At 44.1% G+C, this 27,687-nt stretch overlaps 1 protein-coding gene across 1 annotated transcript in view; it reads right to left on the bottom strand.

The window, feature by feature from the left end:
- Positions 1-27,687, bottom strand: part of BARX2 (BARX homeobox 2) — a 75,617-nt gene that overhangs the window by 4,092 nt on the left and 43,838 nt on the right. The window contains exons 2-3 of the mRNA XM_047070220.1: positions 10,306-10,606; positions 5,583-5,667 (exon numbers count right to left, since the gene is read on the bottom strand). Coding sequence (XP_046926176.1) covers positions 5,583-5,667; positions 10,306-10,606 — 386 coding nt within the window. The remainder of the gene's footprint in view (positions 1-5,582; positions 5,668-10,305; positions 10,607-27,687) is intronic.

The following is a 27,687-nucleotide window of genomic DNA, read 5'->3' as shown; positions in this document are numbered from 1 at the left end:
CTTTTCCTGTGCTTATGGGCCAGCTCTGTGTCTTCTTTAGAAGAAGAATCCTTTGCCCATTTGAAAATCTGGTTGTCTTTTTATTACTGAGTTGTAATAGCTTTTTATACATTCTGGATACAGGTCCATTATCAGATACAAGATTTGCAAATGCATTCTCCCATTCTGTGTATTGTCTTTTTGCTTTCTTGAGGATGTCCTTTACAGCACAAAGGTTTTTAATGTTGATGAAGCCCAGTTTTTTTTCTCTTTTGTTGCTTGTGCTTTTAGTGTGCTAAGCGGGTTTTGCCAAATCCAAGGCTGTGCATACTTACTCTTAAATTTTCTTCTAAGAGTTTTACAGTCTTAGCTTTTACATTTAGGTCTGGGGTTCACTTTATTTTTTGTATATGGCACGAGGAAACCCATTAGCTCTCAGTAAACACCTCCTTCTAGCCAGGAATCTGCTTGGCCACTGTACTTTCCATGCAAACAGCAAACACAGAGATATGAAGGGGACCTCTAACAAGGGATACATGCTGACAGAATCCACCTCTGGGGAGAAGGCGTCCCTATATATTCCTTTTCACATAAGTCAGCATCTGATTTTTAATTCAGTCTGAGTGTAGGCTGTTGAAAGCACCCAGATGTGCCAAGATGGAATTGACATGTTGAAAGCAGCTCCACTTGGTATAAAAGAGGTTATACAAAATTAAGTTGCCCCATATAGTAATCAAGTTATAAAAGGGCAGGTCTAAGGAAGCCACCTAATTGGCAAAAGAAAGTCCAGCCCAGCAATTAGAGAACACCACCCACACAGCTTGGATAGACCCCACCTGGCTGTTTTCCTACCGCATGAAAAAAAATAATAATAAAAACAATCAGACCATTTTCTAAATGGAATAAAACATTCCAGCACAAGCAGTAATTAGGAGATAACTACCCTCTTGGCTGCTTCCCGCACTCAACCTCTGGCCCCCTGCCTCCCAGCACACCTGAGATGTGCCATTATCTCACAACCGCCCCACTCCAGGAGCTGCACATTCTCATGCACCCTGTGGCCCTCCTCCCCAGATCCCTCCTTCCCAATGACTCCTAAAGCCAGTTTAGTTCCCTCGGTTGGGAGAGTCAGACAACCCACTGCTCTCGAGGTCACATGCCTCTCGGAAAAACAGCTTGCACACCATCTACGTCTATTAGCTGTGCCTGCTGCCAGTCTGCCTCAGAACTCTAAAACTAGAGTTTTACAACTGTTTTTCAAATGTTCTGTTGCTGAAGATGTCAGGACAGGCCTCTCTTCCCTTCCCGAGGCGCTTGGGTCAGGGACAGGGAGTTTGACAGCACAGCTGTAATGTCAATGCAGGGAGGAACCCTCTACCTCCTCCATTACTCAGACAGGAAACCGAGCAGGCAGAAGTGGTTTGTCGTGGTCAAAGAGCAAGCCAAGGGCAGGGCTGGGATTTGAACACAAAACCCTGCCCATTTGAATCTAACGCTCGTTGTGCATAATGTACGAAGGATACCTAAAATGTGCCGCTGTTATTTCTTTTCTTTCCTTTTTTTTTTTTTAAGGTTTATTTATTTTTGAGAGAGAGCAAGAGCACAAGCAGGGGAGGGGCAGAGAGAGAGAAGACTGGACTGAAGGGGGCTTTGCGCTGACAGCAGCAAACCCAATGCGGGGCTTGACCTCACGAATTGTGGGATCACAACCTGAGCCAAAGTTGGACGCCCAACCAACTGAGCCAACCACTGAGCAGCCCTGTGCTCCTGTTATTTCTAATATTCATCTGCAGTTATGCAGTCTCCCAGCAGACCCTCGGCCACGGACTCATTAACCAGGGTGCTTTTTGCTCCTTTTTCTCTGTCTTCATTTGCAGCTCTCTGGAGCAGTGAGAGTCTGCTAAACTGATGAGTGTTCCCAAGCAGTGAGAGGCAAGTTCAGATTCTCCAGCATGAATCTCTTCCCAGCACCCTGTTCAGCAGCCTTTCTGTCCTAAAGGCCCAGTGGTGCCTCAAGCAGGGCCCCAAACACGAAGACACTGACTGGGAGACGACCCAGCAAGTGCTCAGTGAGAAAGAACAAACAGCCAGGATCGCTCTCATCCAAAAGAAACATTCTGCTGGAAATTTCAGCTTGTGTCTCCTGGCCTCCGAAAGCATGGATAGGTAAATGAGGAGGAGGAGGAGGAGGAGGGTGGCAGCTAAATTTCTCAGCTGCATACTATGCAGCAGGCATGGTGGTAAGAGCTTTACAGGGATTAGCTCAGTCAACACCACAACCCTATAAGGCACATGTATATTAGGCATCGTACTAATGAGGAAACAGGCGCACAGAGGTTAAGTAACCTGCTCAAGATTACATAGACAGTAACTGGTAGCATTGTGTGGAATTGTTGCCTATTCTGGAGACTTGCTGATGATGGTACATGGTCTGTGGCCCACCCAATTCTGTGACCGGGGCAGGAAGGTAGTGAATACATTTGGATCCTCTCACAGAACAGAACTGCGTGTTAGAGCTGAAAGAGATCACTGAATAATGAGGCACTTTCAGCCTGTTGCAAAACATTCTGGGTCCTCCTGGAACTAAAGCCAAAGAGAAATGGAGTGGAGGGTGAGCATCCCATCTAATGTGCAAGATTAAATTTACCCAACCTGCTATAGCTTACAAATGCTGACCGGTAAAAACTAGTCAGAGATGCTATCTGGCCTCTGGCAGCACTATCGTTGGCCGCCGTGTGAATAACTCAGAATCAAGTGCTAATCTTTTTCCAGTTCCAATTAGGTTACTAGCCTTGAGACATCTTTATTACCCAATTAGCTTTTTCTTTTTCTCCCAGTACTTGAAGAGTTAGCCTTGAAAGAGTTTTACCAGGAAAACATGAGGCAATCAGGCTCAGGCCCCCAACAATGGCTCGCTGTTCTGGGGGAGTCGGAACTCAGACCCACAAACTGAGCAACGACCCTCTCTCTCCTTTTAGCTCTGGCCATTCTGAAGTAGTTCAAGTGCTCTAAGGATTTCTGCCCATGACGCTCTTCCCACCTTCGCTTGGCCCACTTCTATTCCCCCACTAAAACCAACGTGAAGCCGTCCCTTCTCTATCCTGATTCTGAACCCAGTAAATCCCCCTGTTGCCCTGATCACTCTGAATGATTACTAGTTTTACGGGTCGGTCTCCTCCTCCTTGACTGAGTATCTAGCTCTAATTTTATTTTGGAACGGACGGGTTCATGACCTACCTTTGCATCTCCATTGCCTGGTGCTCCAATATATGCTCAATAAATAACTGGCGAATGGAGAGCTTGGCGCTCTTGCTTCCTAAAGGGACCTGAATGTGGTGGGCCTGTGGCACGCTGAGGTTCAATCTGCTCACTTACTTCCATCTTGCCTTATACGACATGGATAACCAGCTCACACTGTGCCTGTAGCACAGTGGCGGGTGACCAGCAAGTGACGTCGGAGGCAAAGGCACACGCTCGTCCCACGGGCATCGGGCGGTGCTGGCAGGGATGGCGAGCTGTCAATTCATTAATCGTCTGACTCACGAAGAGATTGCTGATAACCGATTTCAACAATGCCTCTGCCGCTCAGGAGACATTGATGTCGACGATGATGATTGACGGAGGAAGGAGGTGGGTGGCAGACTTGCCCAAAATCAGTCAGGGAGGGACAGGCATGGGAACTTGGCCCAGGGTTTCTAACTCCCAGATCTGGTTCTTTCTGAGATCAGTCCCCCAGAAGGTTTTTGCCATCGTTTTCACGTGTGTGTTAGCGTTCTCGAGGTGTTGTGATGAACACTATTTAACTGAATCCCATTTATCCGGCACCTTCTCCCGGCACCCTTCTCACATACCTGTCCTCTGAACTCTTGTGGGCTTATACACCACCCAGTAATTATAACTCATCATCATGTGCTCCCTGGCTGCTTCCTGGACCTCGATTCCCCAGCTAGATCACAAATGCCATGAAGGCAGGCTTACATCTTATTTCGTTACTTCCCATAATGCCTAGGACAAGGCATGGCTCACAAGAGAGGCTAACACACGTGCTGATTCACCCAGCGTATGTGTGTTTTGTACACGCAAGTGACATCTAGGCCTCGCCTCGCAAGCACTCCGCGAGCCACCCAGCCTCCACCTTCATGACCATCCCTTCCGCTCAGGCTCAGGCCTTTCCAGAGGAAATGATGAGATTTGCCTAGGAATTTCCTTCCAGGAAGATAAATGCTGCCTTGTTGGCTTTTTTTTTTTTTTAATGTTTCCCATTAATATTAATTTACAATGTATTTATTTTTCTCATTGTTAGCAGTTAACAGCAAGAACTAAAGTTTTCAGAAAAAATTACTGGACAAAAACACAAAAAATGAGACAATGTCTCACTATCTATTAGCTATTAAAAATATCTATTAGCTTACTTGTTTTCCTGAAAACTAGGGGATGGAGAATTACCTTAGCTATTCTCCAATAGCTAAGGTAATATTCCCCAGTGATTGTATAAAAAAAAAAAAATCAGATTCTAGCCTTTGAAATGCCAGAGAAGATGGTGCATGACCAGCTGGGTTAGCAAATTAGAATGTCAACCAAGCAGGCCTAGACCCCCTGGTCCATGCGAGACGAGAAAGGACCAGTAGGATTCAGTGAGGATTGACAAAGGACCAGGTCCCAGGTTTCTGAGGATTACAATTCTGAGGTTTCTGAGTATTCCTGGTCCCTAAAGAAAATAGGCTGCTTCCCAGCCTCTTTTCCCAGCTCACCTCTGTTCTCTGGGCTTTGACCTTTTCCCCTTGCAGTTTACAAAACTGGAAATGAAACACTCAACTACTTGGGAAGTTTGGATTTAACACATCTTTCAAACTGTTTTTTTTTTTGTTTGTTTGTTTTTTTTAAAGGAAGCTGAGTTCCTCAAAACATAAGAGATGTAGATTTGTTTTTTTGGGGGGTTTGTTTAGAGAGATGTTTCTGTTCATCAGTCCATTGAAAAACCAAAGATGGAATGAGGCATTAGCTAGGTGGTAGAGCAGTATTAGGGACCCCGTAGTCCTTATATCAAGTGCATCAGAGGAAGCTGGGAGCTTGTTAGCACATGCATTCCCAGCCCTGTCACAGATCTCTGCAGTCAGGGTGTTGGGAGGCTCCTGGAGTTCTACGTTTTTGCCTGCAACCCAGGTTACTCTGATACCCACTAAAGTTTGAGAATCACTGCATTACAGGACACAGAGCTACAGGAACAACAGATGGGTCCTATATGTCATTATAAACAAAGAGTACTGACTTCTATTCTAAGCTACTGGTGGGAGGGGGAAGGAAGTTCTTTGAAAAGGCTAGCAGGTGGGGTTAAAACTAGCAACTGAGAAGCTTGTGGGCTTTCTTTTATTTCTAAGGAAACTGTGAAAAAGAATATCCTTCTGGTCAGGAAATCCAGGTCAGGAGGAATGACTTATCTGACTGTTCAAACTGCCTCCCCCCACAGCCAGCATCATGATAGGAATCACACTCTCTGGAACCCAAACCACCAAATGGTCCTTCCTGCCTCCTTACCAGCCCTGTAGTAAGAGTTTTTCCCATCATGACGGGCACACGGTGAGACTCACTCTCTTCTTTCTTACCATTTTCTTCCACTTCATCCTGCGGTTCTGATACCAAGTCTTCACCTGCAGTTGAGTGAGTCCCAGAGACTGGGCCAAGTCCAACCTAGAAGGCATGAGATACAGAAGAAGGATGAGGAAGGAGGGAAAGGGCAGTAGAGATGGGGTCCTTTGACCAACTCTGGCACTGCTATCAATGCGTGAACGTCCCCCATTAAACCAGTTCTTCCCCCCAAAACTATACTTTCCAAGAATCTCATGGATAAAACTCTGGAACCTAGAAAACAGTTGCCCACACCCACAGATACCTAGGGCAATCATCCTGGAAACATTCACTGTCTACACTGGACCCAAAGAGGATTTCTCAGCCTTGACTGCAAAGTCCTCTTTCTGACCTGACAGAGTCTTTACTGGGATCCTACACAAAATAAGGGCTCTGACCCCCAAATCCATACTGGAAAGGAAAAGTTAAGACCTATCATCCTTGTCAAAATCCTGCTCATCATCCCAGATCTGGCTCAAGCCACTCCCCCCCCCCACCAGGTGAGCCTCCCCACACCCATGACACCTCTCATGGATTATCTGCTCTGTACCTTCCCAACTGTCAGCCCTCCCCGAGGTGGCTCCACATTCTCAAGTGTTCTCTAACTGTTTCACATGAATAATTTGTGCCTCCCTGACTCAACTGCAAGGGCAGAGTCCACAAATGTGCCTATCACATTCTAAAGCCAGACCAAGGACTCAAAAATACCTTCTGATGGATTGATTCATTCCTGCTCAAAAATACCTTCTGATGGATTGATTCATTCCTTGTAGCTGCCCTAAACTGTTATAATGGTAGACTCCAAATGAAATTAAATCAGTAGCCCCTCCTGTTTCCCATTCTGCTTTTAACCACGGTTCTGCATTTCTCTGTAGCCTTCTGAAAAGTCCTGAATGTCAAAGCCATTCCTGGGAGGTGTGAGGTTGGAGCTACTTCTGACAACAGAGCAACTATTTCTTGAGTCCCCAGGCCCCCGTGCTAAGCCCCTGACATATGCTGTCTTATTTCTTTCATTCACAGTGCTGTGAAGTAGGTATAATTATTCCCCATCTTATGGATGAGAGATGTGAAGCTTGGAGAGACTAGAATCTCTTGTTAACCATGGCTAAATCCTGTCTGCTACCTGCTTTTGTAAATAAAGTTTTGTTACGTACTGTCCGTGGCGGCTTTCATGCTACAGCCTGAGAGTTGAATGGTGGAGACAAAGACTATATGGCCCACAAAACCAAAAATATTTTCTCGCTGACCCTGTACAAGAAAAACTTTGCTGACCCTTGGTAGATGATCCTAGAGTGAGAAGTGGAGCCAGAATTCAAACTTGCTTACGTCTGTCTTCTAGTCCTCCTCCTGTATAGGGGCTCCCCTCCACCCACCATATTTTTGTACAAGTTAGATCTGTCAAAGGGAAGTCCTCGCTCAAGCTTTTGTGGAGAAGAATGCAGGGGTGGGTGCCACATCATAAGGTGTAGCAAACAACCCAATTGGAGCATATTAAATGTGAAAAAGAACCAGGCTTCCAAACCCAGTCCTCAAGATTACAACTACTTTGTTGACCTACTTTGTTAAGAACCCCAGGTCTACCTGGGCATCAACTGGTTGCACCGTCTCCTTGAGCCAACCCTAGCTGTCTCCCTGTGGCTCCAACCTGGGTCACTGCAGAAGTATGGACAGCTAGAGCACTAATTTGGGATGAGCACCCTTGATATAATGAGCAGGGGTCACCACTTTCAAGGGACCCAGGATCTTGAGGATTACAATTCTGAGGTTTCTAAGGATCATAATTTGTGGATCTAAGGTCCCTTATCTCACACAAACCTTCAGAGCCAAGAACCTGAGCCTTAGGGACTCCCAGGTGTGAGTTCTCAGCTCCAACTATCTTCCCCGTGAGAGTGACGAGCAACATATCACCATCAGGAAGGCCAATGGGTATCGGCAATGAAGGTTCCAGGTGCTAATTCCTGGTACTGCCGGGTGCACTGCCCAGCCCCCCTGCTCCGACTAGCGTGCACAATTTAAACCTCCAATACTAAACACAGTCTTTCTCCGAGGAACTTCAGAACCTGTCTTAAATCTGCATTCATGTATGTCTGGCCGTCCCAGGAAAAGGGCTCCTGGAAGCTAACAGTTTTATTGAAAGTGATTAACAGATTGAAGCTAATAAAGCCCCGGTGCCAAAAGCACTTAGGTCTCCCCTGCTAACGGAGAGCTGTTTCCCAGGCAGTCATTCATGAAGAACCAAGGACCCAGGGGGCCATGCCACAGGCTTCTGGTCTCCCAGGCTCCCACCGCGCCTTCCAGCCCGGTTCACCTGAGGCCATCAGGTGCATTAGTCAATGGAAGGCTCAGTTTGCAGCTCTGTGCGTTGTGTTAGCACATGGCGTTAGCTCACTTGGGAAAAATGCACCCCTGACTCACTCTGGCTACAGAAACAGCTTCACTGTCATCAGCTTTCTCTCATTACCTGCCACCGTTACAAATTCTCACTTCCCTGCATATTCACTTAAATGGGGTCACCTAGGAAACTGGAGAAACAAACAAAGGGGAAGAGGGAGAAAGCTGTGGGAGGAGGGAGTGCTCATGGCCCTGGTCACGTACATAGGTAGGTGAGGAACACGGGAGAGGGCGGGTTAAGGCGGCAGCTTCCATGCCAACCAGATGGTGTCCTTCTCCCCAGGCAAGTGAATCAATCCTACGTAGGTCACCTGAGAGGTGCCTGGGCAGGTATCCGGAAGTCCCAGGAGCTTTATTAGGAACTAACATTTCTGTTAAAGAATCCTCTGGCTTCTAGAACATAAGCCTAAAGTTTTACCCTGTTGAAGCCCTTCTGGTAAACCACCACACAAGTGGTAAATAATGCGCCCACCTCACCTGGTTGCCCACATCCCCGAGGCTCTCCATCACATGCCGGGGGTACCGAAATTGCTGCTGATGCCTGGAGATCCCTTCTGTTAATCCCCAGTTCACAGCCACGTCTCCACTGTCCACCCAAAGGCTCCTCAGATGCTCAAGTTCAAGCAGAACTCACTCTTTGCCCACCAAACCCAGTCTGTCCTCTGCCTTGCACACCTGCAGTTACAGTGGCCCGATCCTGGAAGCGCAGAATTCCCACTCTCTCCTCTCTTCTTCATGCCAGTGTCAGTTCTGTCCATTCCACTTTCAAAACTGTTCTCCAATCTCTTCTCCCCTCTGTGGTCCCACTGTCACCACCTTAACTCGGGTGTTCAGTGACTATCCCTGGACTCCCTCCCATTCTCCTGCTCCATCGCTTCCCTCTCAAATCAATCACTTACGGTGCCACCAAAGTGAGGAGTCTAAAATGTCAACCTGGCCATGTCATTTGCAGTGCTTGGTGGCTGCTGATGGACAGCCTAGACAAAGTCTGCATTCTTGGGCCAGGCCCACGAGCCTTCCCATCCCCACGGCCTCATCTCTGGCCACGCCCACACATGCACCTTCATCTGGAGATGTCCCTACCACTTGCCTTTCCCTCAACAGGGAGATGTGCCTCTCTGCCTCTGAGTGCCATTCCCTCTGGAATCAAAGCTCTTCGTAAATGCTGCCTCCTCTGAGAAACCTTCCCGATCCCCACCCGACACACTCAGCGATATCTTTGTGCTCCTCCAGCCCTTGGTAACACACCGGCACCAGTACCCACGCACTGTGTTGTAGTCATTTGTCATTTCCTTCCCCTTGATCCCGACTTTCTAGACTCATCACCCCTGCCACAGTGCCCAGCATACGGCAAACCCCTGATGGGTGCCCAATTAATTGAATGTGTGCCCTTTGGTCAGTGGTTTATAGACTCCCCTCTCACTTAAATTTGTATCAAACAGCTACTAATAGCTTAAGAGATGCATTGGGGTTTCCTTCCCTTTCTCTTTGCTAGGACTAAGGGCCAAACCTAGCACGGACCAGGAAGTGAGCAGAAAGGACTTGGAAAATCCTCCCCCAAAATAGATCGCTCATTAGCTCAGCCACTTCCACATCTCCAGAGTGAGTTTGAAGAAACAAGACAAGACATACATTCTTGCACAGTCTGCAGTTTAGATACTAAATTAAAGAAATAAGGTGAGAATCTGAGTAAAGCAGGGGTCATAGCTGAATGATCTGGATCTCAAAAGGGTTTAAAGAAGGGCCTCCCATCCAAGTCCTCCTCCTCTCAGCCACGTGGTTCTGACTTAGTATCTCTCACATGTATCAGGACATCTAACAGCTCCTCAACCGAATTAATCCAGGCCTTTCCATGCAAGAGCCAGGCCAGCACACTGAGCCAGCTGGGAGTCGCGGGGTAGGGAGAAGCCCCAGAAGGTCCCGGGTCCCAATTCCACATCTAGCCCCACTGCACCTGAGCCTGCATGTAAAGTGGCTTTTCAAAACCAAACCCGTTTTCCAGCTCAGAACCTGGGCAACCATTTCCTAAACATGACCTTGCTTATTATACTTGAGCAGTTAAGCTAAATACAGCAAGGAGCATAAATTCAGCACCACGCAGGCTTCCGGGGCTTAAGTGTGAGGAGTGCACATGGGCTGGGTTCTGTTGAATGAGCGGGAACTACAGAAGCCAAGGACGAGACTCCTGCCATGGTGTGGAACCTCTCTAAAACAGTCTTTGTGGCCATCCATCCCCCACACACAGCCAAAGGGGTCTTCTTCCCTGCCCAAGGGCCTTCCCTGTGGACAGTCCTCTCCCTGGTTTCTCACCTGTCTGGGGTGGACAAGTACTTCTGCTTCTGGAATTTCTTCTCCAGGCCCATGAGCTGCAGCTCAGTGAAGATAGTGCGACTCCGACGGGGCTTCTTCTGCCGGGGCGTGGGCTGCTCCGTCTCTGACTCGCTGCTGCCTAGAGCCTCGCCCCCCGGGACCTCAGCAGAGGTGGCCTCAGAGGCCGGGTGGCAGGACAATGCCTGGGCAGCTCCTGGGGTGGCAGGGACCAGGTGGGAGATGACCGCGGGCTGTCGGGTGATCACTGAGAGGAGAGGGTATGCCCGGAGGGAAGCAGGGCCTGGAAGACAAACAGGGAAGCAGGTCACAAGAGAAGCCAGCGGGGGAAGGAAGCCAGAGGCCCCCGGAGGACCACTTGCAGAGACCTGACTGGTGGGGCCTCTGGATCACAAGGAGGTATAATGGAAGAAGGGGAAGCAGCAGCAACTCATGACCTAGAACTGCTGGGTGGGCGGGTGAGCTGTGCTCAGCCTGAGGTATGAGAGGTCCCCACGGCCAGGAAGAGGGTCCTGCAATTCCTCTGGTGTTAAGTGGACGTTTCCCCTCTCTCTTTTTTCTTTTTAAAGTTTATTTATTTATTTTAAGGGGGAGGAGAGGGACAGAGAGGAAGAGAGAGAGGGAGAGAACCCCGAGCAGGCTCTGCACTGTCAGCACAGTGCCCAACACAGGACTTGATCCCATGAACTGTGAGATCGTGACCTGAGCCCAAATCTAGAGTCAGATACGTAACTGACTAAGCCACCCAGGAGCACCCGCCATCTTTTTTAAACCTCTGAATTCTGGTTTCAGAACTATGGGTCAATAATCCGAGCAGATGAAAAGTAGTTGTCAGAAAAAGCTAGAAACACACACTTGAGAATACAAATAGGTTTGTAATATACAAACTGCCTGAGAATCACCTCTGGTCTTCGTAAAAATACATAGTTATAACTGTGCATTCCTTCTGAGAGGTCTTTAGACCTTGAATCATAACATTTTTCAGAGCTGGAAGGATGCTTAACGATTATTTCATCCAGGGGCTCCTGGGTGGCTCAGTCGGCTCAACGTCAACTCTTGGTTTTTGGCTCAGGTCATGATCTCACAGTTTCATGGGTCTGAGCCCTGCTTAGGGCTCTGTGTGTTGCCACTGCAGAGCCTGTTTGGGATTCTCTCTCTCTCCTCTCTCTCTCTGCCCCTCCCCCACTGTCTCTCTCAAAATAAACAAATAAACTTTAAAAAGAAAACGAGTATTTCATTCAACTTCTTCATTTCAGAGACAAGGCTGAGTGAAAGGCTAAGTGACGTGCCTAACATCACAGAGATTAGAGCTTTGAGCAAGAAGGCCCAGGAGTCAAACCAAGTTCTTCTGGCTTGAAGTCCACTCTTATCACATCACGAACCACATGCATACATCATTTAGGGAAGGGGGACAAACAGAAAGATTTTAATTCACATGGAAACTCGGATCCATTACGGCCGGCTGCCTACAGCACTGTGCTGAGGACGACTGCCAGGCTGGGTCAGAGCTTGGCTGAGAAAAGAGAGCTGACGTTGAGTGATGACGTCTGCCGAAATGCCGTGGGCATCTGCGGGGGCGTAAGGTGGTATATATGCTAGCCATGTGCCACTCCTGCCTTAGGAATTTCAAGGCAGAAGTACTTTTCTGTCCAAGAATCTTACGTCTTTAAAGTTCAAGTAAAAGAGCTCTTCCTTTTCATTATTCAATAGGATTATGTTTCAAATGTCATGATCATTACCTATATGTCATTTTATCTTTCCGGGCCTCAGTCCTGCCATCCACATAGTGAGTAAAAGTAGATAATTTCAAAGAATTCTTCAAATTCTAACTTACTGATGCCAGTAAAATACCTCTCATCCCAAGCCCATTTTGATATCTGATGAATACAGAGGAGACATAGGGACTGCCCTTGGGGACTCGGCCTGGCCCTGACAACTCATTACGAAGGCAAAGGCAGGCATGTGAGCCAGGCAACATTCATGCTAGTTCTGGGTTAAAACGAACCAATTTCAAAGAAACATTCAGGGGCTGCTTGTGTTCTGTCTCCCTCCTCTGGGTTGGCTTTTCTCTTCTTATTCATTCCCATGCTTCTGTTTTGGACTCCAGTCACAGTTATTAAAGCAGATAACTTCTCTTGTTCTTCTAGAAAGGCCCAGTACAAACCACAAAGTTGTTAAATAATAAATCACCAACGGCTATGACTTCCATGAACTCTCCAGCCAATGCTAACACTTGAGGTTTTGTGTTGTGGATTCTTTTTGAGGAAAAAAAAAAAACCATCTGGGAATGAATTATAGCAAGAAAATAAGGACACCTGGGCCTCTGGTTTTGGATCTCCCAGTATACATTACGAAATGTCACTTCTTGAAAAAAAAAATTATCTGAAAGCTTCTTTACTGGCATGAGGTATTTCTCATCTCAAATCACTTTATTCCTTTAATTCGGACATTTCTTTTAAAAGGAACAGTCTTTATTAAACAGGCTAACTTATACTCTAGACACTCTGGAGGTTACCAGCATGGCAACTGCCTAGTTACCTGCCTGTCAGTAATGCTTTTATCACCTGAGTTTCCGCTTTCTCTTGTGAAGAGAGTTAAACTTTTTTCCCTAACATTAAAAAATATTTTGGAAGTGTGGTAATATCTAGTGTTGGCAAGGATATGGGGAAATGGGCACTCATATATTGTTGGTGATATACCAGTATAGTCTTTTAGAAGGACAAACTGGGGTGCCTGGGTGGCTCAGTTGGTTAAGTGTCTGACTCTTGATTTCGGCTCAGGTCATGATCCCAGGGTTATAGAATCGAGTCCTATGTCGGGCTCCACAATGGGCATGGAACCTGCCTAAGACTCTCTCCCTCTCTCCCTCTTTCCCTCTCCCCTGCTCTCTCTCTCTAAAAAATTTTTTTAATAAAAGGACAAACTAAGCAGTGCCTCTCAAGTTACTGACCAGGCAATTCTATAATGAGGCCAATTTGCCCATATGCACAAAGATTTATGTACAAGCGTATTCACTGCAGCCTTGTTTATAATAGTGAAAAAGGGAAACAACTCACGTATCAACAGGAAAATGATTGGTGGTACATCTGCAGTATGGACTACGATGTAACCACTAAACAGAGCTATATAAACAAATAGATAGATACATTGATTGATAGGTTACATGGAAAGATGGATAAAGTGAAAAAATTCTAAAATATATTATTGAGAGAAAATAAAGGTATGGAACAGTCTGCATTCTATTAAAAAATCCAGATGTGTATCCGTATTTATAAACGCATTTTTTTAAGCCTAGGAAGTTAGTCGTCAAGTTATTAACAGTAATTACCTCTACAGAAGGAGTGGGAGTGGAACATAGCACACAGTGGTCTCTACGTATTAATCTAATCCTGGATTCAATCCTGCCATAAATGGTTACTGAGCAACTACTATGGGCTGTACTCTGTTCTAGAGGTTGGGGATAGCAGTGAATTACATAAAGTCCCACCTTTAGGAAGCTTACATTTCAGTCAGGGAGGTAGACAGAAAACAAATAAATATATAATGCTAAAGGAACACCTGGGTGGCATTAGTCTCTTGGTTTCAGCTCAGGTCATGATCTCACAGTTCATGGGTTCGAGCCCCACATCGGGCTCTGTGCTGATGGTGCAAAGCCTGCTTGGGATCCTCTCCCTTTGTCTCTGCCCCTCCTCTGCTCTCTCTGTCTCTCTCAAATTAAATAAGTAAAAAAAATTTTTTAATTAAAAAAAATATATATATCCACTATATGTATATACATACATACATACATACATACAGATATGCATACATATAATGCTAAGTAGTGATAAATTCTGTGAAGAAAAACACAACAGATTATGAAGATGGGGCAGGTGAGGAGGAGGCAGATACTTCCGAGAGGGGAGGCAAGGCAAGGGAGAGGTGACAGTTTTGGCAGACAGGTGAGTCAGGGGAGAGGAGAATCTTGAGAAGAGCACCCAGGCACAGAACCAGCTTGAGCAAAGCCCTAAAGTGGGAATGGTCTGTGTTCAAAGTCAAGCAAAAAAGGCAGAGTGAGTAAAGTGGGGGGGGGGGGGGGAGTCACAGGAAATAAAAATTTGGAGAAATATGCTGCAGTCAGATCACATAAGGTCTTCAAGCCCAGGCCAAACAGTTAGGATTTTCTTCAGAATGAGATAAAAATATTGGTGAGATCCGAGCTGGAGAAGGACATGATGTGATCTGTGTCCTGAAGATCCCTATGGCTGCCATGTCGGGGACTGAATGTAGGGGTGGAGGGGAAGCAAAGGAGTAAGCCAGGAGGCCAGGCCACATTCCAGACCAGAGACCACAGTGGCACGGGCCAGAGAGGTAGCAGCTGTGGTTGTGAGAGGTGGTCAATTCCGCGTGTGCCTTACAGTTAGGGGCGGAAGAGCCTGTGGAAGGGCGGATGTCATGTCTGAGCTACAGACAGTTGCCATGACACATCTGGGTGTCTGGCCTTAGCACCCAGAGGAACAATGGTGCCATTTACTAAGGAAGGAAAGACTGGGTGAGGAGTAGAATTAGGTGGGGAAACGAAGATTTCAGTTTCAGACAAGATGCCGTTATACATGGTAGATGTGCTGAAAAGGCAACTACATACACCAGCCGCGAGTTCAGAGAAGAGGTTAGGTTGGAGAATACAACCCTGACTCATGGCAGTATATGTGGCACTTAGAACCACAGGATTAAATGCCATCACCGAGAGAGTGAGTGGAATAAAGAAGTAAAGAGACCCAAGGATTGAGCCCTGGGGTATGCCAACATCTGAGGTCATAAAAAGGATGAGAAGCCTGCCAAAGGAGCAAGGAAAGGAAATAGAAATAGGAAACCACTGACCCCATAGTTGAAAATCTGTGTACAACATTATGACTCCCCCCAAATGTAATAGCCTACCGTTGATCAGAAGCCTTACTGATACACAGCTGATTAATACATATCTTGTACATTACATTATACACGCAGGCGCGCGCACACACACACACACCCATACTTATAATAAAGTAAACTAGGGAAACACGTTAAGAAAATAATAAGAAAAAGAAGATACATTTACCATACTGTACTGCATTTGTTGAAAAAAATCTGCATAGAAGTGTACCCATGCGGTTCAAACCTGTACTATTCAAGGGTCAACTGTATTTACATTCTACTATAAGCATGTATTACTTCTGTAATTTAAAAACAAAACTTTCAGTTTTGTTCTCATTGGAAAGTTTTAATATATGTTCAATTTGTCAAAAAAAGAATTTTCATGTATTGGTGCTCATACCCATAAATCATTAAAACTTCTCAAGAGCTAGGCAAACAATAACCAACTAGAAACTCCAGCAATAGAGTATAAAGTATTTCTGGTTTTATGACACTGATAGTAAAGCAAATATTGTGGTATTCTGAGCAAAGGGGACTCTCTCTTAGCCACCTCTGAGCCAATGGGTCTATGGAATTTTCTCTCTTCATGATAGAAGATGTTTGAGTTCTCATGTTAGATAGAATCATATTTTCTTTTAAAATAAAAACTATTTAGTGTGGAGAAGTGATAGTCTTTAACAAGTGGTCCTGGGACAATTAGATATCTATATGCCAAAAAAAATGTTAACCTAGAACTCATAACTTATTTAAAAAATCAACTGAAAATGGATTATAGATCCAAAAGTTAACATTATCTTATAAAACTTTTAAAAGAAAACATAGGAGAAAAATCTTTGTGACTTTGGGTTGGGCAGGGAATTCTTAGCCATGGCACCCAAAGCATGACACATTAAAGAAAAAGGCAAAAAATTGGTTTCCATCAAAATTAACAACTTTCATTTGGCAAAAGATAATAGTAAGAAAATGGAAATATAAGCTATAGATTGGGAGAAAAATACTTGCAAATCACTGGACAGGGTGTATCCAGAATATATATTTTAAAAAACTCTCAAAGTTCAACAACTTAAAAAAAATCACCCAATAAAAAAAATGAACAAAGGTTTTGGACCCTTCACCAAAGTGGATAAACAGACAGCATGTAAGTACATGAAAAGATGCTTAGCATGATTAGTCATTAAGGAAATGCATATTAAAACAACAATAAGATACTACTACATATCTGTTAGGATGGTCTAAATATTTTTATAAACTGACAATATCAAGTGCTGACAAGGATGTGGAGCAACTGGAACTCTCTCTCATACACTGCTGATGAGATGCAGAATGGTACAGCATCTTTGAAAAGCGTTTTGGCATCTTCTTATACAGTTAAACTTACAGTTACCATATAACCCAGTAATCCCACCTCTTTTAGGTACTGACCCAAGTGAAAATATAAAAACCTGTATGCAAACGTTTATAGTGGCATTATTAGCAATTACTTACCAAAAATTGGAAATAATCCAAATATCCCTCAACTGGAATGGATAAACAAACTGTGATACATACATAAAGTGGAATAATGGAATACTATTCAGGAATAAAAAGTGAACAACAAATTATTTGATACAGGCAGCACCGTGGATGAATCTCAAATGCATTATCCTAAGTGAAAGAAGCCAGACTCAAAAGCTGTGGAATTTGCTTTACATGACATTCTGGAGAATGCAGAACTAGAGATGGAGAAGACATCTAGAAATCGGTGGTTTTCAGAGATTAAGGGTGAGGGAAGAATTTGACTATAAAGGGGTAACACAAAATAATTGGGGGTGAAGGGATGAAGTGACAGGGCTGGGTTTATTATTATTATTATTACTGAAGTGTAGTTGACATACAGTTGTTTCAGGTATACAACACAGTGCTTGGACCACTCTATACCTTACACTACACTTTACTTCTGGTGACGGGACTGTTTTGTATCTTGATTGCCGCATTTGTCAAAACTCATAACCATACACTAAAATAGTGAATTTTTGCTGAATATAAATTAAAAATAAAATTTAAAGCCCCCAAAACAGTCAATAAATATTTTACGTACTATTTTGGTTTTTTAGGGTTAATTTTTTTTTTATTTCAGTATAGTTGACACACAATGTTACATTAGTTTCAGGTGTACGACATAGTGATCAGACAAGTGTACGACATAGTGATCAGACAAGTTTATACATTGTGCTGTGCTCATCACAAGTGTAGCTATTATCTGTCACCACACATACTACAATTCCACTGACTATATTCCTTATGCTGTGCCTTTTATTCCCATGACTTATTTATTCTGTAACTGGAAGCCTGTATCTCCCAGTCCCATTCACCCATTTTGCCCATCCCCCCCACACCCCTCCCCTCTGTCAACCAAAGGTTTGTTCTCCATACTTGCAGGTCTGATTTTACGTTTTGTTTGTTTGTTCATTTGTTTAGTTTTTTTTTAGATTCAACCTATAAGTGAAATTACATGGTATTTGTCTTTCTCTTTCTGACCTATTTCACTTAGCATAATACACTCTAGGTCCATCCAGGTTGTCTCAAATGGTAAGATCTCATCTTGCCATTAAAGCTGAGTAATACTCCGGTGTGTGTGTGTGTGTGTGTGTGTGTGTGTGTGTGTGTGTGAACACATCTTCTTTCAGCAGGGAAATGCTAGAATCAAAAAGGCAAGAAATAAAAAAATGTTGGCAAGGATGTGGAGAAAAAGGAGCCCCCATGCACTGTTGATGGAAATGTAAACTGGTGCAGCCACTGTAGAAAACAGCATGGAGGCTCCTCAAAAATTAAAAATAGAACTACCCTATTATGCAATAATTCCACTACTAGGTATTTACCCAAAGCAAATGAAAATGCTATTTCATTTTTATTATAAAAGTAACACAATCTGTTACAAAAGAAATTTAAAACAAATCAGAAATATATAAAGTACAAGTCTCCTCTCATTACTATGAAACCTAAAACTTAGAAACTTCCATAACTATTCCTATGTATATAGCACAAACATACAGATAGATGCTCCAAATCTAGTAATACCTAGGCTCATCTATTGAGACACGTAGTTACAAAGTGTTTATTTTGTGAAATATAAATATATCCCTTAATTTTTTTCTAAATGGGTAGCCAACAATGTCAACGCCATATACTGACCAGTCCAGTGACTTAAAATGCCAGCTTTAAGACACACTAAGTTCCCAAAGAAATGAAATTGGGAATTTTGGTCACCAGAATCCTGAGAATCTCCTGCTGTCCAGAAAAGCAGCACTACCCTTCCCAAGGGCTGCCCTCTGGGGAGGTGGTCACAAACAGAGAACACAACTGTGGTAGTATTACATGAAGGCAGTATGGGGAGGTGGCGGGGCGGAGAGGCAGGAAATCAGAGAGATGGGTAAATTTCTAGAGGCTGCCATGAGTCTGCAACTTTGGAGAGAGCAAACGCTATTTAGAGAAGATTTCTGAAAAACAGGGCATACACTGTATATAATCCATGAATATACCTGTTGAGAAAAACTAAAGATCTTCATGTTCAATGCTTCTGTGGTCAGATTTCCATTGTCTTTGAATGTAATTCTGTACATACACTGGGCCATATGTGGTCCTAAAAACAGGTTGTATTATGTACACATGTGTCTGTTTCTGGACTCTTCCAACCTATCGAACTAATCTATGAGCCAACCACTCGACTTTAATTATCATAGTTTTTTAAGGGAGTTTTGCTATCTGGCAGAACAAGTCTTTATTCTTTTAACAAAATTTTCTGTTTCCCACTGAATTTCAGCATCCCACTAAAAATTTGGTTCAAATTACACTAACCTTATAGATTAATTTAGGCAAAAACTGTTCTTTGGGTGACCCTATCCTCTGGCAGGTTGATGGCTTTTTAGGGGCACCTGCGTGGCTCAGTCAGTTAAGCATCCATCTGTTGATATCGGCTCAGGTTGTGACCCTGTAGTCGTGAGGTCAAGCCCCGCATCAGGCTCTCTACTAAGCCCGTAGCCTGTTTAAGATGTTCTCTCTCTCCCTCAGCCCCTCTCCCCCATTCGTGCTCTCTGGTCTCTCAAAATAAATAAACACTTAAAAATGGCTTTTAGAGGAACGCTCATACACTGTTGATGGGAATGTAAATTGGGACAGTCACTGTGGAAAATAGTATGGAGGTTCCTCAAAAAATTAAAAATAGAAATACATATGATCTAGTAATTCTACTATTGGGCATTTACCCAAAGAAAATAAAAACATCAATTCAAAAAGATATACGCATCCCTATGTTTACTGTAGCAGTATTTATACTAGCCGAGATATGGAAACAACCTAGATGTCCATCAATAGATAATGGATGAATGGATAAGGAAGATGTGGTGTGTGTGGGTGCGTGTGTTCATATTATATACATAATGGAATATTATGCAGCCACAAAAAGGATGAGATAGTGCCATTTGAGACAACATGGGTGGATGGAGAGGGGATTATGCTAAGTGAAATAAATCAGACTGAGAAAAACACATACCGTGTGATTTCACTCATGAGTAAAATCTAAAAAAAAAATAAAAAGCAGAATCAGACCTATAAATGCAGAGAACAAACTGATGATGGCCAGAGGGGAGGGGTTGGGGGATAGACAAAATGGGTGAAGGGGAGGGGGAGATAAAGGCTTTCAGTTAGAGAACGAATAGGTCACGGGAATAAAATGCACAACATAAGGAATATGCTCAATGATACTGTTAATAGCATGTATGGGGACATATGGCAGCTATACTTGCGGTGAGCACAGCTTAATGTATGAACTTGTCACATCACTATGCTGTACACCTGACACTAATTGGGAATTGATGTAATTTGGTTCCAAAAGACTTAAATCCAACAACAAAAACACCTTCATTAAACACAAAACAAACAGGGGCGCCTGGCTGGCTCTGTCAGTAGAGTGTGTAACTGTTGATCCTTGGGGTCATGAGTTCAAGCCCCATGTTGGGCACAGAGCTTACCTAAAAAATAAAAAACACACACAAAAAAAAAAAAACAAAAAAAAACTTCCAGTGAAAGACAGTGACCTAAGGCAATATCCTTCACCAAAGCCTATAGCTGCAGGAATCCTGACCCGAGGTTCTAATGCAAGTTCAGCAAGAAAGCTGCACTCTATTCACTGGCTGAGAGCACCTTATGTTGTTGGAGGTGCACAGACAAGGCCACTGTGACGATGATAAATGTTCGGGGGTTTCAGCAGGACCACCCTTGTAAATAATATAATTGCAGTGAGGCACTGTGCTGAGTTTTTGGTACTTGGGAAGCACAAACTCAGATGCAACGGAAGTCAGGGTGGGTAACGTGTGTGCTCCAGAGCATGGAGTCTCCTGAAAGGCAAACCAACAGGGAGCAGAAAAGTGAGACTCAACGTACTTGAGCCACAGCTGTTTGCTGTCTCTTCTTGTTTTAATATATGACCCGATTTCCAACAAAACACCACTGGCCCCAAGCTTTAATTTCACAAAGCACTTGCAACTCCCATTTCATATTCCCACAAAACTACTGTGGGATCATCGGCCCTATTTTTACATTTTGGCTAAAAATCAGATTTAGGTTTTAAAAATAGCAAGGAAACATTTAAAATTAACACACACGTTAGGGGGCACTGCGGTTACTGAGAAGTCAGATGATGTAGAATGCTATGTATTAAGTATGTCTTTCCCTTTCCCTGAGAATTATCACTATGTGAAAATGTTGACTGAAGACAGCTGCCTTGCTATGCTGGACCATTTACATACACTTGTGAAATTCAAGCACGTTATCTGCTACCGAGAGAGTAATGACTAATAAAGCAAAGACACTGTTTAAACAAACACATTTCTAGTTGACAAAAGGGGTGTAAACACGACCACAACGAATGCATTTTCTAATAGTTGTTTTCCTTCCAACAATCCCCTAAACAATGTTTTGTGGGAGGACGGATATCACATAACTGTGTACAGTATACCTAGAAGTCATTCCCTGCCAAAGGGTTGGCCACTTTTAGAATCTGTTTTTGGATTAGAAAATCTGAGTGCATTAGTGGTGGGTAGGACATGGGACATCCCAGGATTTGGGGGATGATACAGAACATTCAGCAGGCTAAACAGAACGTTTTCTGTTGTGCTGATTCTGAAAACTGTAAACTCATGCACGTGAACACATTTGGGCCAGGCTGCTGACTCCAGGCACATCTCCTCAAAGGAAATCCCCTTTCATGGCAGAAGCCCGTCCCCTCCAACTACAGCTGTCCTTGAACTTGAGAGCAGAATCTCCAAAGAACAGTTTTTGTTCCTACTCATCTCCTGTGGGCTTCTCTCTTCCACGCTTCCAACATACCAGTCCCCAAATTGACTTTCCACACCCACGCTTCCGGTTGACACAGGCGAGGGCCAAAGGTCTGAGTGGATAAGAATCTCTAAGCTGCCTGCTTGACTGATTTATGTTCCAGGAATGTGTGACCTATATATCCGCTGAAAGCTTCCGAGGGTCGAAAGCAACACACACAAAGACAGGGTGCAGAAATACTCAGATAACCTGACAGACTCAATGGGACAACTGGGTAGCTCTAGCTGAGCTTCCTGGGAAAAGTCATAAAATCACCCACATCAAATTATTCCCATAGGCTCACATTTCTACCAATTGGCAGGTAACCTGGGGTAGTGGAAAGACTAGGGTCTCTACCATTGACTTGTGGAGTGATCTTGAACAGGTTACCAACCCTTTCTTAGTTTCAATTTCCCCTTCCATGAAGCAGGGCTAATAATAGTTCACCCATGTAGATTACTGTGAGGTTTAGACGCGTTACCTTATGTGAAGTGCCCAGTGGGCATTTAATTGCTGTTCCCTCCTTTTCCTTTCCTACCTTCCCTGGAGTTGCCTGATGCTCTGTGAGTCAGCCAAATGAAAGCAGATAAATGTTCTTACCAAGAAAGCAGACTTCCCTGTGAACTACGGAAGTGGGTCTTCTCGTCATCTATGGTTTCACATGAAAAGCAAGACCGCAACTCCAGAATCTGCCAAATGGAGGTCTTCAACTGCCCTTACAGCTATGTAGACAGACAGACAGCAGCAAGGGAGCAAAAGAAATCGGTGGGAAGGCTGACCTGGCTGGACATCCCCTAATCACTATCAAGACTCCAGAAATCATTACTCGGGCTTTGCAGACGTGTATAAAAAAATTCACAGAACGCTTAAGGGGCCTAACGCACAACTCTTCCCAAGGTTAAGAAGGATGCGGTCAGAGATGGGAGACGCAAGATGGGCCAAAGTCAATCTCTAACAACTGCAGAGAAAGCAGATATGGGTGGTGAAAATGAATTTGGCTTCTCTTATGCTGAAAGAGGGCTAAAGAAAGGCTGGGCTGAGGGGAAGTGGTAACCAGACATGAAAATTCAGTCGCTGTGTGTCTAGGTGGATAATCTGTAAGCATGGGAAAGGGGGAGAGGGACGAAAGCAAATATAAAGATGCTCTGAGAGGCCTTTTCACTTTGTGACCCACCACGTTTCTGGCCAGCAAGAGCTAATGTGAAACGGATGCACCCCTTTACAGGTTATGGTTTTGTACGACTAAAGAAAAGAGAAAATGTTTTTTTAAGAGGCCAACTCAAAGGCTGACAAATATGTCTTAGCCATGAACTACTTCATTAAAAAAAAGGCGGCAGGGGGAGTGCTTTGATAGGTTAAGTATAAATGAATTAGAAACATATGGGATAAGGGGTGCCTGGGTGGCTCAGTCAATTAAGCATCCAACTCGGGCTCAGGTCATGATCTCACCACTCGTGAGTTTGAGCCCCGTGTCGGGCTCTGTGCTGACAGCTCAGAGCCTGGAACCTGCTTCGGATTCTGTGTCTCCCTCTCTCTGTGCTCCTCCCCTGCTCAAGCTCTCACTCTCGGTCTCTCGCACTCTCTCTCAAAAATAAATAAACATTAAAAAAAGAAAGAAACATATAGGATATATTTATTCCAAAATGTACATGAGACTGCCATGCTGTAGACTCTGGAATAAGCATCTAAATAAAAACTTAAGAAGGTTTGCAAAGGTTGGAAAATACAGGAAGCAGGGAGAAAACATTTGGGGGTCTTTAGAGAAATGCAGGAAATTGGGAAAACAAGCAGAGGCCATCACAGCAACCCCGGCAGGCTGATTGCATCATTCCATCTTTTCAGATTCTTGATTTTGCAAAGAGACAGGCTCAGTCTTATCACAGTCAACCTGCAATGTCATCAAAATTGCAGCCACCCACAAAAACACTGGGCCACTCTGAGAGCTCAGTGAAATCAATAAAGCCGGTTGGGGCCGATAGGTTTAGGGACCTTCCCCTCCGGCCTAGAATGTCAGACTACCCAAATGTGGTCACCATCCACCCTCTAGCCTCCCCCACCCCCCGTTGCCTTCTGCCAAGGAACACACTGGAGACGGCATTGTCTTTCTCCCCCTGGCCATTCTGTTTTCTACATACACCCACACCTGCTTTCATCCATACCTCATAATCACTCACTGACGGAAAGCTTCCCAGAGCAGCTGTTGTTTAGTACAAAGACTGAATTAATCACTCCTACCTTCATGCGCCCACAGCATTTTGTTTGTGTCCTTATTCACCCTTACTTAATTCAAACCTTGGAGTAAGAATTAATTTGTTTACCCATCTATTTCTCACTAGATTGCAAACTTCTTTAGGACACGATCACAAGTGCATCTTCCTAGTGTTTAACTGCATGCCTTACTTGAACTGATTTCACCTGGAATCAGACAATCAGGGCTGGAGATGTGCTCCTGACACCCTTGGGCTCTAATGGCCTCGGTCAAACCGAATTCCCAAGCTTCTGTTTTCTCTTCCATAAAATGGCAATGATACTTCTCCACAGGCTTGCTGAAGGTTAACATTAGATAATGAGCAGGAAAAGAAATATTTTTAAACAGTGAAGACCATACCAAAAAAGGCACTGATTTTTCCAAACACTCAAAAGGCACTAACGTTCTGTATTTTTGGAGATACTTCTATTGATGAGAAGTCCCAACACTGCTCCCTTGTGCTAATCTAATCCAACCCTTTGCTTCATACCTTGTGCTTTGCAATTTCTACCTAAGGTCCTGGCACCCCATGGATGCGGTCTACACAAAGCCAACCAGGAAGATCCCTCTTGTTCACTGTCACTATCATCAGTGAACTTGACCAAACAGCTATTCAGCTCTACACTAACTGCTAGAGACAGGAAGGGAAATGATTCCTCACCTCTGCCCTCAAGAAGCCAATTATCTCATTGGGAAAATGAGCCACTAAAATGAAAAGGAGACAAGAAAACAAAAGCATGCAGCAAATGCTGGGTGGGATAAAAACCCTAGGAATTCAGGACAGATGGCTGTGTTCTACAGCGTACAGGGCTGATTCGGGAAAGAGGAAGGGCTGGGTTGTGGGGAGAAAGGAAGGAATGGATTCCAGAGGCGCCATCAAGGAAAAACCAATAGGATCTGGAAAACTACTAGCGTGGGGTGGGAGACAGGTGCGGACACACGGAAGGCACAGGAAGACTCAAAGACTCTAGTGGCCCCTGCCGGAACTGTGGCACGTCTGCTGTGGGAGAATGTCCTGGTAGGAAAGATAAAGCTTACAGAGGCTTATTTAGTTTGTGGTGACGATCAGACACCCAAGTGATGATACCTAATAGGCAGTGTTAGTTGCAAACTGTACTCCCCAGAAGCGCCTGGAGGTGGGTATGGAGACTGTACAGAGAACCAGAATTGAAGGATGGAATGTCAAATCCATCTCCCAAAAAGTAACACTTAAGAACAACAGAGGATCAAGGACAGGGCCCTGAGGTGTGTCTTTATCAATGGGGCTGGAAAAGGAAAAAGAAGTAATAAACAAGACAAACTTGCCTAAGAAACAAGCAGCACAATAGAAGTGCACAGGCTCCATGAAAACGGCCAGAGAGAATTGTAAGAATGACTAACTTTCAGTGAGTCTACTCACTAGGAAATCGTTTGACCTGGGGCGCCTGGGTGGCTCAGGTGGTTAAGCGTCCGACTCCCGATTTCAGCTCAGGTCATGATCTCGCTATTCATGAGTTTGAGCCCTGCATCAGGCTCTGCCCTGACAGCATAGAGCCTGCTTGGGATTCTCTACCTCTTTCTCCCTCTCTCTCTCAAAAATAAATAAACATTTATTTAAAAAAATCATTGCCTTAAGTTCTAAAATCTTCCCCCCTTCTGACACATACAGACCTACCATCATAGTATATGAATCTCCACCAGGCAAGCTGGGAAAATGTGTGTAACGCCAGGGCCCCAGGTGAAGTTTCTAGAAAAAGCCACAGGAGGTTACTTTTCTGCAAGTGGCCCCACAAGTCCACAGGCAAGCTCCTGATTACCCAGAAGGAAAATCACCTGCCAGACTCAGTACCTATCTTATGCCAAAATGTAATTTTCTAAATTCAAGTTAATTTCCTCCTTCTCCCTATGCATTCTAATCCTGGCTTAAATATATTCTCCATAGCTTGCCTTTGGTTGCAAAGAATAGAAGCAAAGTGGGATAAAAGAGAATAAAATTCAATTCAATTTAACAAATTATGGAATACCTCGCGTAGACACGGTGCCAAGAACTGGGGATAAAACGGTACACAAGACAGACCAGGTCCTTGCCCAGCTTATGGTCTGGCCAGATGGCAGACACTTAAGAAAGAAGTAATGCAGGGTGCTATAAAGAACATTCAGCAAGAGGATTTAACCAAATATAGGCGGTCAGCCTGCTCCAAGAAGGCTGTCGTTTAAACGGAGATGTAAGGTTGAGATTAGCTGAGATTCTAATCCAAGACGAGAAATAGGTAAAAGGATGCAAATTCGCCAAACACTTATTGTAAAAGAAAAAACGATTTTTTTTAAGAAAAACAAAAAACACAGGATGAAAAGGCATTTGGGCCTTACCAGAGAATACCTAAAGAGATTCGAATGTGGAAACTGGTTCCACTGAGTAGGGCCAGTGGGAAGAGTTCCCTGCTGGAACAACAAGGCAAGTCTCTAAACCAGAGTGCTCTCAAGCCAACTGGGGTCTAGGAAGGCCCCCCAAACATAGTCAGGGGTCAGAATATTTCCCTTTGCCATAATGATCAGCATAATACAGGCATTTTCATCAGGATGTCTTGGGATCATGCAGTCAGTCATACCATTTCTGTGGTCAAGTCTCCTCCCCTTGATATCCCTTTGTTTGCTGATAAAGGAGTATCCTTAAAGGCTATACAGTGAATGAAGTCAGGAAACACAGAACTGTGTGGCAGAAAGGACTCAAACTTTGGAGAGATGCACCCTATCAAAGAGAGGACAAAAGAGAAGCAGTGTATTTTGTAGAAGGATCTTGTTGGGTAGGATGGATGAGTTCCTCTCCCTTTCTCTTACTCAAGTCATTAAGAGCAAACAGTAATCAGAATATTATACAGCAGAACATCAATACTTACTCATGTGTGAGTCTTGCTCTTGTAGGCAGTAAAGGATAACAGTAATAAGCGATAATATTAGGAATAAAATCAGTGAACGTGAATCATGTGGACCATGGTTACCCAACTGGCCAACCAGGACCAAAGAGTTGTGCCGTACAGCAAGAAGGCCTTCCCCTTCCCTGCATGGAGTCAAGTCCTGCCTATTAAGATCCAACTCTACCCTCAACAAGGCCATTAAGCTTACTTCGTCTTCAGGGCACAATGAGGTCTTTCTCTAAATTGTCCTCATTTGTAAATAGAGGAGTTAGATGGTTTTTAAGGTCCCTTTTTGGTACCAAGATGCAATCATTTTATCAGCAGTTAATGACACTCAGAGGCAGTGTGTCTCTGGGTTTCTCAACCCGACGTAAAGTCTTTGCCTTCTATCTCTACCTCCCATGTGGTACTTCCCTACTTTGCCAAGACACCAACTGAACAAGTATTAGCTGAATTAAACAAGTACGCTGAGAACAAGACTATTAATGCATGCAGGTAAACCTCTCTAGCACTACTAAATCTTCTCAGTTCACAAGGAAGCAGAGTGATCAACTGTGTGACTCATCTCCTATTTCCCACAGGTGATCCAGATTGCAGCTACTACAGGCAGAAGACTATCTTTGCATAAAATCTAACCATGTTCAATGAAGACTTTGTGGCCATGTGATTTGTAGCTAATGACACACTGAATAACAGAACACAGGGATTACTTTTTCTAACCTAGTCTTTGATGTGTGAGGCAGATGGAATTAAACAAAGTAATACAGAAGGTCGAGGTCTGAACCAAGCCACACCCCTAGAGGTAAGGACAAATGTTCTGTTCATGTCACCGTATTGCCTGCCTAGACAACAGCTACCAAAATGCTGAGTACTGGTTGGCCTCAAACATGTCTTCCTTCATGTGTTCTGGTTTTTTTTTTTTTTTTCAATCATTAACTCTCTCACTCTGCAACCTAGTGTTACAAACCACTGTGATTT

This window comes from Lynx rufus, unplaced genomic scaffold (genome assembly GCF_022079265.1).
Source record: "Lynx rufus isolate CCGP_SWC_20201006 ecotype Redwood Valley unplaced genomic scaffold, mLynRuf1.p SCAF_9, whole genome shotgun sequence".
NCBI lineage: Eukaryota > Metazoa > Chordata > Mammalia > Carnivora > Felidae > Lynx > Lynx rufus.
Note: the sequence above shows the minus strand (reverse complement) of the source record. Positions and strands in the feature narration are given on the sequence as shown.